The sequence below is a fragment of the Rattus norvegicus genome, chromosome X (genome assembly GCF_036323735.1).
Source record: "Rattus norvegicus strain BN/NHsdMcwi chromosome X, GRCr8, whole genome shotgun sequence".
In the NCBI taxonomy this organism is placed as follows: Eukaryota; Metazoa; Chordata; class Mammalia; order Rodentia; family Muridae; genus Rattus; species Rattus norvegicus.
In genome coordinates, this window is record NC_086039.1 from 25,468,960 (window position 1) to 25,480,843 (window position 11,884).

At 43.0% G+C, this 11,884-nt stretch overlaps 1 protein-coding gene across 4 annotated transcripts in view; it reads right to left on the reverse strand.

Moving 5' to 3' along the window:
- The window catches only part of Shroom2 (shroom family member 2), a 172,032-nt gene extending 160,797 nt beyond the window's left edge, over positions 1-11,235 (reverse strand). For 2 of the 4 annotated variants that reach the window (XM_006256817.4, XM_006256816.5), the window contains exon 1: positions 10,063-11,235. In XM_006256817.4, coding sequence (XP_006256879.1) covers positions 10,063-10,227 — 165 coding nt within the window. In that variant the 5' untranslated portion in view covers positions 10,228-11,235. The remainder of the gene's footprint in view (positions 1-10,062) is intronic. The other 2 variants (XM_008773126.4, NM_001047893.3) reach the window with 2 other exon arrangements.
- Between the last annotated feature and the right edge of the window lie 649 nt (positions 11,236-11,884).

Below are 11,884 nucleotides of genomic sequence, written 5' to 3' on the forward strand. Positions count from 1 at the left end.
TTCCATGTACACCAATATCTGACCTCACAAAACAAGCAAACAACAACAACAACAACAAAACCACAAGCATCTCTGCTTGCTTCCTTTCTTCTGATTATAAGTAAAAATGTTGATCTTCAAGGACACAGAATCAACCCTGCTTGGGTTTCTCCCTGGCCTTCATAATTTACCTTTGATCTGAAAATCTTAAAAATCACCTATGGCCAAAAGATAATCACTGCCCTTCCTAGCCAGTCAGCTGTGTACTGTTTTCATTCCTTCTCCAATAAAGGCAGTCATTATTGCTTGAAACTTATTACTCTTAGAATTAAGAATACAAAACAGCCTATGGTCTCCTCATCCAGGACAGGAGGGGGTACCTTTTCTTTGCATATTCAATTATCTTCCTTTATCTTTTTTTTCACACTTAAAATGGCTAGAGATCAAACCCAGCATCTCATACCTGTGTACAAGCACTCTACCACTGACTAAATTCTCATCTCCTAATTTTTAAGGTTCTCACTAAGTACTCCAGGCCAGAGAAGAACTTGCCACCCTCCTACTCCAGCCTCTCTAGTGCTGGGATTGTCTATGTCCACCACTATCTGGCTTTGGTTTTTAAGCAAATCATCCTTCCACTAATACACATTTTCCCAAGTCTAAATAGACCTTCCTTGAATTCAATACTTACATTGTTTTGTTTTTCTTTGAACTAAAGGCATCACACTCTAGGGAAACACTGTATCACCCGAACCTCATTCCAACCAAATATTTTTTATGGATTTATTTGTATTACTTTTAGTTATGTATATTTAGGAGGGTTGTCTGTACATATGAGAGCAGGAATAGATGGACTCCAGAAAAGAGCACAAGGGCCCCTGGAACTAGAGTTACAGTTAATTTTGAGTTGCCTCACATGGATACTAAGAACTGGGAACCCAACTCAAAGCTGAACCATGCAACCTGATAGTAAGATCCTATGATACATATGTCACTAGATATGGAGAAGTCAAGTTGGTGCCTAACTAGAAGCTTCATTTCATTTCTACTAGTCTTCACAGTACTGGATTTTTTTTAAAGCATCATCAATATCTCCCAGCTACAAACTCTGTGACCTACAACAGTGACATGTCTGCAAGATAAATTGGTGCAATAGTGACACATATAGGAGTAACCAATCTCTTTCTGGTAGGATTTAAGAACACTCCATGAGCTAGAACTCATACCTGACTCTACTTAAGACTAAGACTAGGTCTTAACCTAAGACTAGGTCATGGCCCTAGGGGAAACCTAATACTATTCTACTAAAGGAACAGAGCAATAAAATGACTCCTGATGGCATATTGCTACTCCCATAGATCAGTGCCTTGCTTGCCCCTCATCAGAGAAGCATCTTCTTACACTAGATAGGAACTAATGCAGAGATCCACAACTTGACAATGGGAAGATTTTGAAGCCATTGGTCCTAAATGGGATTGATTTATCAAATCCTTCTCCTCAAGGCTCTGTGATCTATGTGTAGAAAGGTAGTAAGAGGCAAGTGAGGAAAACTCCAGGGAATCAGTGTCTTCCAGATATAACAGGACACGCACACACACACACACACACACACACACACACACAGAGAGAGAGAGAGAGAGAGAGAGAGAGAGAGAGAGAGAGAAAGAGAAAGAAACAGGAGTTTTGCCACCAGATGTATAAAGTGAAGACATAGTGTGGTTCCAAGGTGTGGTTGAAGGGAAGGTTTTTACTATAGTTATGAAGAAGAGAACATCTAGAGGCATCTAGAAGAGTCCAGAGCAGGGGGACAAAGTAGTATACCAACCATGTCTGTAGGGGGCAGGGGGAGGAAAAAAGGGGGTGCCAAGGGGATCAAGGGGATGCATGACCCAAATGACAGGATTACAGAGCAATGAGAAGCCTGTGAGCTAACAAAGTTTAAGGTAAGGAGAGAAGAGCCAGGATGCTCGGTCACAGGTATTTGTGATGCTGAGAGCTGGAGGCCAGCATGCCCTTTGGAATGCTAACAGGCACCACAGATTGAGCAATTTATGGGTTTCTTTTGGGCCTGACAATGCACATATGAACTCACAGAGCCAGTGGCTGAGCACACAAGGCCTGCCCAAGTCCCACCTAGCACTGAGACCCTGAGTGGTAAGTGGACACAATCTTCCACCCCTAACCAAGAAGCTATCCACAATTGACACCACTGGCAGAAGAAAAAAAAATCAGCTTTCTCCAAAGGAGTCTCTGTGGATATATTAACCACACATGAGGGAAGGTCTCAAATCCAGGAGGGATTGGCCAACACAAAACAAACTCAACTGTGCTTTTATAGATTTTTCTGTCTCATTTTGCTTGTTTAGACATTTTTGTCTTATTAGTATTTTGCTTGTTTATTTTGATTTCGGTTTATAGATTTTTTTGTCTCATTTTGCTTTGTTTAGACATTTTTTGTCTTAGTATTTTGCTTGTTTATTTTGATTTCTGTTTTTGTGGTTTTTGGTTTGTGTATCTAGTTTTTTTTGTTTTGTTTTTGTTTGTTTAAGAGAGAAAACATAAAAGTGGGTTGGTAGAGGGGTGGGAAGGAACTGGGAGGAGCTGGAGATTGGGGGAGGGGGAAACATAATCAAAATAAACTATATGAAAAATATTTTTCAGTATAAAAAGAAAGCTGAGTCATATCTTTAGGCATTACCAACTCCCCTCACTTTTCATTCAGCTGTATGTTTTAAAGTCCTACTAGAACTCTTTCAGAATCCTCCTGTGGGTTAAAATTCTCAGCATACATATATCAAGAGCCTAACCTTCCAAATCCTGTACAATTCCTCCTATAAGGCCTGGCCCCACACCTTTCTAGTGTTTGAAAGTCAAAGACAGCCTAAATAAAAAGTCTATTCAGCCTTTATACCCTGAAATTAATCTCGTTGAATGTTTCCTCCTTGCCTGGCATGCAAAGAAAAGTTCCACAGACCCCAGGACTTTCCTCCTTTGCTTCTAAGAGTTTGGCCATAAATCCAAGTCTATTTGCATGCTGACACAAAACAACTTCTGCAAGGAGATAATTCCAAAATGCATTTTAAAAAGTCCTCCTAAGTAAAGAACCATGAAATATACAAGTGCTTAAAAAAACATCTCATTATGTCTAAGTGAAAACTACTATTTATTATTCGACATGTAGCTCTTAGACAAACTAGCTTGCTACCTTTATTATTTTCCCGAGAGATAAATGTTAGGACATGTTAAGCAATACTCCTATCTCAGCCAGGAAGACCGAATTCAGCACAACACAGAAGTGTGGGGCATAGCTCAGGTTTATAGTTTTTTGTAATGGTGGAAGCCTCTGGATTTATAGGTCACATCTAGTGCCTCCCATAGGGAGACTCCTCCATGACTCTGAAAGCCTCCAGCTATGAGACCTTGGACTACATCTTTAGGCACTGTGCCTGGTTCCCCACCCCCTGTGCCTAAAACATCTCTGAAGGAACAAGGATTAGAATTCCACAAGGCCAAGTTAATTTGCAAGCTGGAAGGGGTAATAAAGATATATTTGAAAGCCAGTTGGCAAGGCAAGTCTCTCAAGTGAAAAGGCCTTTCAGCACATGAAAGAAAACTTACCTAGTGTTTTTTAACCAGACTATGAATTTTCACTACAAATAGATCTTTAGAATTACACTCATCCTAATAACTCCAAATCCTGTTGTGATTGCCACTGTATAGAGATGGTTTTACAATTCTGAGGACTTCTATGACCTTAGCACCCTAGTGTGAGGAGGTGGGGGGGGGGGAGGTGGGGAGGAGACCAAGCTCTCTCAAGCACTAACACAAAGTAGTAGTTTGGCCTGCTGTGAACTGTGTGGCACACAGAAATAAGCCAAGATCCAGACAGAAGTTCACATTTATCTTTCCACTGCTAAATTCAATGATTCCCACTTTCAAAAGTTCAACTAGAACTTCATGCCTTTAGAAAGCTCTGGATCCACCCCCAGCAACCCCACCACCACCAGCACCACCAAACAAACAAACAAACAAACAAACAAACAAAAAACGAAAACCACTAAAAACAAAAAACCAAAAAACTTTTAAGCATAATAGCACACGCTCATAATCTTAGCACTCAGAGACTCAAATAATTTGACACAGATTTCCAGGCCAGCTTGGTGAGACCCTGACTCAAAATCAAACATAGGGAATAGGGATGTTGCTCATATAGTAAAGTACCTCACTGTCTCTCAAAATACCTAGCACCATACCCCATAGCTGTGGAGACACCGAACTGTAAAAGACCTAGTTGGAGCCAAGAGAACAAGAAATTTAAGTCATCCTTCTCTGTATACCAAGTTTCAGGTCCACCTGGGCTCTATGGAGATTCTGTCTCAACAATAAACACGGTCTGGAAAGATGACTCTGATTAAGAGCACCAGCTGCTCTTGCAGAGAATTCAGGTTCAGTTCCCATTACCCACATGGTAGCTCTCAACCTTCTGTAATTCTCGATCCACCTATCTTCTGGCCTCTGTGGACACCGTTCTCTGTGCACTACATGCAGGCAAAACACTTATGTAAATAAAATAAAAATAAAACTTAAAAAAAAAACACCAACAAAAAAGGGCACAAGGAACAACCATTGGGCGACTATTCTAACATCTCTGGTCTCAGGCCACCATGACCTTAACTGCACACTGCCTCTAAACTGGGGACTCCTTTTTCAATCACTAAGGTATTATTATTACACAGTAGACCTCACACACATACCCATCACCATCTGCGTGTCCTTGTCTATAAAACACTTCCAAGTATCCTACACCACTGTAGTACACATACACAAATATGCACATCAAGAGAGTTGTATTCCCAAAGACAATTTGAAAACTAAGTTTTCAAAGGAGCTTCCCACGAAGGCCAAGCTAGGCCAGACCCTGATGAAAGTATTCTTAACAATTTCTGGCATTCTTAAGGGGGATAGAGGCCTTTAATAAATGATGAATAGCCAGGGCCAGGGCTTCATTCCTTCTTCCTTGATAAACATTCCTGAGGTTGCAGGGGGTCTCCTGATACCCAGCTGGCAGATGAAAATCTCCAGTGGGTGACATCATAGAAATGAGCTTGGTCTCCTCCCCCACTGTGGCTAAACTGATAAAGAAAGAAACAAGTGACACCAGCAAGACTTGCCTAGGAATGTCTCTCTGTGGTAGAGCACTTGTAAAGCCGTTTCCATAATATAAGGGGAAAAAGGCAGGAGGGGGAGGGGGTGGCCAGGAATAAGAACAACCCAGTGGCTCACCTAATTACAAACGCCTGTCAGCTAAAAAGAAAATTAACTGTGTAATATTCTGGTGCCCTGAGAATTTCTGAACACATGAATACTCTCAAAGAATATTACCAAGTCATGACATGATACCTCTTAGAAACTGCAGGTTGTTCCTGTTCTTCCTGCCATATCAAAATGAAAAAATTAAGTTTAATGTGTTTTCATTTTTTGTGGAGTACACACACACACACACACACACACACACACACACACACTTTGATTGTTTTTGTTTTGCTAATGGTAACAAGATTTCAAGCTGCAATGTTAGAAATATACTCAGAAGTTATGACTCCTAACACCATCTTTCAGCAGAGGTCTTGTAGAGTTTCAGGCATACATCTGAAATTCTACAAATGCTACTACTCTTCTGGGAGAGTTGACGTCCTTTAACTTCAAACCAGATCCTGAGAAAAATCAGACTTCCTCCAGCATCTACTTTGATTGCCCATAAAGCACACAGTTCTGGGGAGTCTCTGCTCTCTATTTCCTTTTTCCAACTACAAAAATGCAGATGAAGCAAGTACTTGTTTGCATTTTACTGTGTAAATAAAGCCTTTTCTCTAAGCCAAGAGCTCATCTCAAAAAGAAAAACAGACCTACATGAAAACACTGGAAATGCCAAGAGCTTTCAAACACACTACCAAAAGGCCACTATTTAAAAAAAAATTCAAAGTCTTTAAAAGAAAAGGTGATACACCATGAGCCTAACAAATGATTCATAACTGAAGACTGGGGGCATGTGGCAATGTCTGGAGACATTCAGATTGTTATACCTGGAGACATGTGCCAATGGCCTTCAGTAAGTAGAAGACAAAGTAGCTAAATGGACTATAGTGCACAGAAGAGACCCCCACAACAGAATATCAATGGTGCCAAGATGGAAAAATTGTCACCCTACAGATGGCATCCAGTTACTCAGTATAAATAACACAGCAAGAGAGTTCAGTCACAAGCAGATAGCATCTGCTGGACAGAAAACAAGACAGATATTCATGATCAGAGTATGACTTTCAAGGTCCTGCCATGTCTGTGACCTCAGAGTCTACCATTTTACTTTTACTTGGTCATAGCTGTTAATTTACCAATTGGACCAATGAGACCTCTCCAGCTAAAAACCAGTACTGAATCAGCCTGATTTTTACTATCTCTTCTAGTCTTGTTTTGTCCTCCGGTGTTGAAGATCATATTCAGAATCTTGAATAGGCTAGGTAAGCAGTTCAACTGGCTACATCTCCAGCCAGTCCCAGTTCTAAGATATGTGCTCATAAGAGATCTTCAAGTGATAGTCACATATTTATCAAAAGAATGTGCCTTCTTAAATTAGAGCAAGCTACTCCCAAGTCAGTATCAGCTAAACAGAAAATTATTAATAAACAGAATTAAAACTATAATGAATAAATAATATAACTGTAAAAATAATATATTTCTAATTAACAGAAAATTAAACAGAAAACCCTTGTGATACAGCAAGGATCCAACATGTAAGTATTGCATAATTTTTTTAAATGGAAAAAATTTAGAAAAAATATTTAATAGGCTTCATTGACATTTCGGCAGCTACTAGAAAAGTAAAAACTTAGACTAAAGTAAATTCCAAGCGAAGGACAATTTTCTACTAGTATCTACAGAACAATCTATTTCTAACTTCTAAGTGGCTATAAATAGACATGTTTCTGTCATTTTTTTGAAATTTTATTTCACATGTATGAATGTTTGTCTGAATGTTTGTCTGTATGTTCTGTATAACACATGCAGACATTGCCTGTGGAGGCCAAAAGAAGGTATCAGATCCCCTAAGACTGGAGTTACAGAAGTTGTACGCCACCATGTGAGTGGGTGCTTGAAATGGAACGTTAAACCACCAATGTTCTTACCTACTGAGCCATCTCTCTACCCAACTCTTCATCATTTTTAAATAATATGGCAAATAGTTACCAGATTTCATGCTGTAAGCAAACACCACTGATGATCTTTTTGTTTTTGGTGTTACTATGTGTTTGTGTACCACAGTGCTCATGTGGGTTTCAGAAATCAAACTCAAGTCATCAGGCTTAGAGACAAGTGCCTTTAAGAGTTGAGTCATCTTGCTGGGCCCATCCACTAATATTCTTAATATTAAAGAATTAACAAATATTTGAAATACTGTTAATTCTACACAATAGAACATGTGGTGAAAGTACAAACACAGGAGCAACAGCACATGACTGTTTATGTGTGGTCTTTCACTCTTAGCTGAAAATACAAAAACCCCAAGTTGCTCTGAGTCCTAACCATCCTAAGCAACAAACCTATAATTTTTCAGTTATAATGAAGCATGTGAGAAATTATGCATGGATAAGAATATAGTTCAGTAGTACAGCTTAGCATGGCTGAGTTTGACCAGCACCTACTTCCATTTCTAAAAAGCTGAGACCTAGCCAGGAAGCCACCAAACATGCAGAGTTTTGTAAAACCAGGACTATCTTGTATAAAGGAGGACAAAAATCCCTCTAGCAAATCTTTCCATTTAAAATAACCTCCAACTTGCGCTTATACAGTGAAAGATCAAATGCTAGGAGGGCCTAGAGAGATGTCTCAGTAGTTAAGAATACTTGCTGCAGAGGACACATATACACATTCAGGTAAAACTATCCATAAGTAAAATATATAAATCTAAAAATACTGTTTTAAAAATCCTAAAATTTCATACTAAGTGATGTTTAACATATTCCATCTAGTATACAAACAAGTGTGAGGGAGATATGTGAAATCCTGTTGTGCTGTTTTTTAAAAGTACATGCCAGATGTGGCAGTACAATGGGAAAGCAGACAAGAGGGTTAGGAGTTCAATGTCATCTCTGAGCTACGTAGAAATCTCACGACCAGATGCTTGGAATACATGGGGCTAAAGCTCAAAAAAGAAAAAGAAAAGAAAAGAAAGAAAGAAATCAAAAGGGGAAGAAAACAAATATATGCCAAGTATGGAGCCATTATATCTGAAATTCCAGTAACTGGAAGGCTGAGGTAGAAGAATTGAGAGCTCTAAGCCATATCAAGAATAGATCAAAAGACTGTCTCAGAAGAGGAACAAGAAGACAAAAACAACAGCAGCAAAAAATATGAAACGTGAAAGAATGGAGAGATTTTACCTGATATATTTTTAACTACATCAGCAATGACCTCTAAAACCTTTATTAAAAGGCACAGATGAACACTGACTGCTCTTCTAAAGGACCCAGGTTCAATTCCTAGTACTCACCCATGTGGCAGCTTGGTAACTCCAGTTCCAGGGGATCTGGCACCCTCATATAGACATAGATGCAGGCAAAACACCAATGCACATGAAACAAAAGTAAGCATTTTTGAAAGCCACAGATGAGATTCTCTGTAGTAGCATACCCCTGTAAAACTAGCACTCAGGTGGCTGAGGGACTGCAAGTTCAAGGTAAGCTAGTGAAACTTAGTAAGCCCTTGTCTCAAAAATAAAAACTGGGGCTCTAAATAGCTCAGTGGGAGAAGAGCACTTGCCTAGCACTGGCAAGGCTGAGTTCAACCCCAGGACCAAAAAGAAAAGGCAGTGAGGGTACAGACTCGGACTCAGTATGTAGCTCAGTGGCACAGAACTTGCCTAGCATGTGTAATGCCCTGGGGCTTTGATTCCCTCGAATGGCACAATCAAACAAAAAGAATCCAGTTTGATATAAAGGATTACATGTTGGCTAAATTTGTAACAGGGTGAGGGGTGATTGATCCATGCCAGGTCTTTTGCTGTTTGAACACGAATACCAAAATCACTTTTCAAATTCATGAGCAGTGGAGCCACCAAACTCTTCATGCTTTTAGTGAGGGTGGGAAGATAAGGAAATTTGTAAGTCACCTTCACACCTTCAAACTCCTCTAAGGAGCCAGGAATATTTGCATTTTAAAGGAGACTTTGCCCTTAGGACTGCTAAGACTCAACTGTGCTTAGAGAACAGGGCCCTTTTTAACCAGAACATCTGAGAGATTGGCTTGTTGTTTGTTTATACAGGTTTATACATGTTTAGTTGGTAAGTATCAAGATGGATTGCATTTTAAGAGAATACCAATTCTAAAGCAACCTACACACACACACACACACACACACACACACACACACACCACACGCTTGCTAATTCCAAGTAAGGTATCCTTCCTTACTATCAGAACTTAAATTCTATTTTAAAAGCACTCTGAAAAGTTTAAGTGTTGGTAGATTTCCAGAGCGCGTGGACGTAGGACAGGAAGCCGAAAGTCAGCAAATATTGATGAGCTCTAGGGAATCGTGAAGCTGCCTGGCAGCAGCTTCTAGTGCGGGTTTCAGACTAAAAACCGGTATAGATCAAAAGGGTGACAACTGGGGACCCTAAACAAGCAAACAAAAGTTGGCAAAGCTGTACCCTCTCCCTGGATCCAGGAAATTTTTTCCCCTTCATCTCATGGCAGCCTTGCAGGTGTAGGTCCACCGCTGCACAGGCCAGGAGTTACAGGGGATTGCCAGGCCCTTTCCAGAGGGGGAGGGGAAAGAGACCCGGAACAGGAGCCATTGAAACTACTAGCAATGTTAGGAGCGCCCGAGGGCGGCTAGGATGGAGCCGGAACCGTACACCTAGGGCTGAACAGAACCCAGTACCCACAGGTGACTCCCGCAGACGCGACCCAGAAAGCGAGGCCGCGAGCCGGACGTCCCATCCAGCGCCCTGAAACTCCGATCAGCCTTCTGGGTCCGGACTACCTCAGGGCTGTCACGGGGCAGAGACCCCGAAGTAGCCTTACCTTGGTGATGACCAGAGGCTCACCATGCTCGCGGCCGCCCTTCAAGGTGAAGCCCCAAGGGGCACCGCCGCTCAGCTGCACCTCCACCAGACGGACGCCGTCGGTCGCCCGCGCCTCAGCTTCAGCCAAGCGCTCGGGCCGTGCACGGGGCTCGGCGCCCTCCATGACGCGGGGCGCTCAGCCCCTCCACGCTCAGTCCCTCCAGTCGCTAAGGTCCACGCCCATGCACTCGGGCAAGCGCGAACCGGCCCACCACCTAGGAGCCTCCAGGCGTCTGGGCCACCGCCGCCACCGCCGCCACTACAGCCGCCGGCCACCGCTGAACTTGCTTTGCAACTTGGAAAGCGCTGCGCGGGCCGGACCGGGAGGGAGCGCGGAAAACGGCGCGGGGAGAGGAACGGGGAGGGGGCGGAGCAGGCGCGCTCCTCTTCAGCATGGGTAGGGGAGGGGGAGGGGCAGGCGCGCCCCCGGGAGCCGGCACTGGCGGGGGCGCGCACACTGGGTTTTCGCACTGACTGCGCTTGAGGTCCAAAGGGGTTTCTCTTGTGCGCTCAGCCGCTAGGGGTTGGGGCGCGCTCTCCGGAACCAGCGAAACCTGCCCGAACTGGACCTGGTCAGGCGTGAGGTTCCACGGTCCCTCCCGCCCAGCTCTAGAGGCGCTGATGGGCTCGGGGAGGGTTAGGCGCCGCCGGGGAGGCCGGGTGCAACAGGTGAGGTGGCGGAAGTGTCCAAACCGGACTAGGCGGGACCTGGAGGCGATTGGGAACAGAGTAGCTGCAGGCCAGCCCCTTCCAACTGGGAACGGAATCGACCCAGCGCCTCCTACTGAGCCAGTGAATGGCAACTGCGGCAACTGCACAGGTGAAGCCCTAGTGTTCCGGTTGTCCTTTATGGCCGCACCTTTGCTCCAGCGCCAGGACTCTGGAAAAGCTGTTCTGAGAGCCATCAGGACGGCAGAATGCCTGACCCTAGGCCACTCGCAGGCACATCCCAAAACTCTGGCCCTGAGGTTAATGCTCCGGGCAATTCCTTGGAGCAAAAGGACTCTGGACCCCATCCATTGAGGGCCTTCCCACTCTTGCAAATTCCCTTCTGTGCTACCAGCAGGCAAACATAATAAATGGCATCCTTCCGGTTGACACTTTTGTCACAGTTTAGGAGGCCTTTTTTCCCATTCAATCCTTACCCTTTATGTTCATAAAATTGTGCCTCAAGTTTGGAGGCGAGTTGCCTCATGTATGTCTGAGCACCATGTGCATGCCAGACAAGAGGCCAAAAAGTGCAAACATCAGACCCCCTGGGACTGGAGTCACTGATCCTTTTGAGTCACTGTGTGGGTGCTGGGAACCAAACCCAGCTGAACTATCTTGCCTCAAGTTTTTAAAATGTGTTCTCCGTTTATATCCCTAAAGGAAGAATTAGTAGTTTGAAGTTAGTGAAAGTTCGCTACTCTTTACATTTTTTTCATTAATTTTAGAAATTATTCAGATGATTGAATTTCTTTCTGTTCTCCTGCCTGAGTCTCCCCAAGTGCTGTGATTCCAGGTATGAGCCACCATGCCTAATAATACTTTGCTGGTTTTCCATTTCCATGAAACTAGCCCCTTAGAAATGTATACACTGATAGGAGTTTACATGCTTTACAGATGGAAAAAGTTATTTTTTTCCATTAATGTTTGTATGCATAGCTGGAGGCTGTTCCATCCATATACTTTTAGCACATGATGGTACTGGGAGGTGAAAACAAGGACAACCAGGAGAACACTGGACCAAGAACACCTTTAGGCTCTTTCACTGTGAAGGATAGGGAAGCTCAACTCAA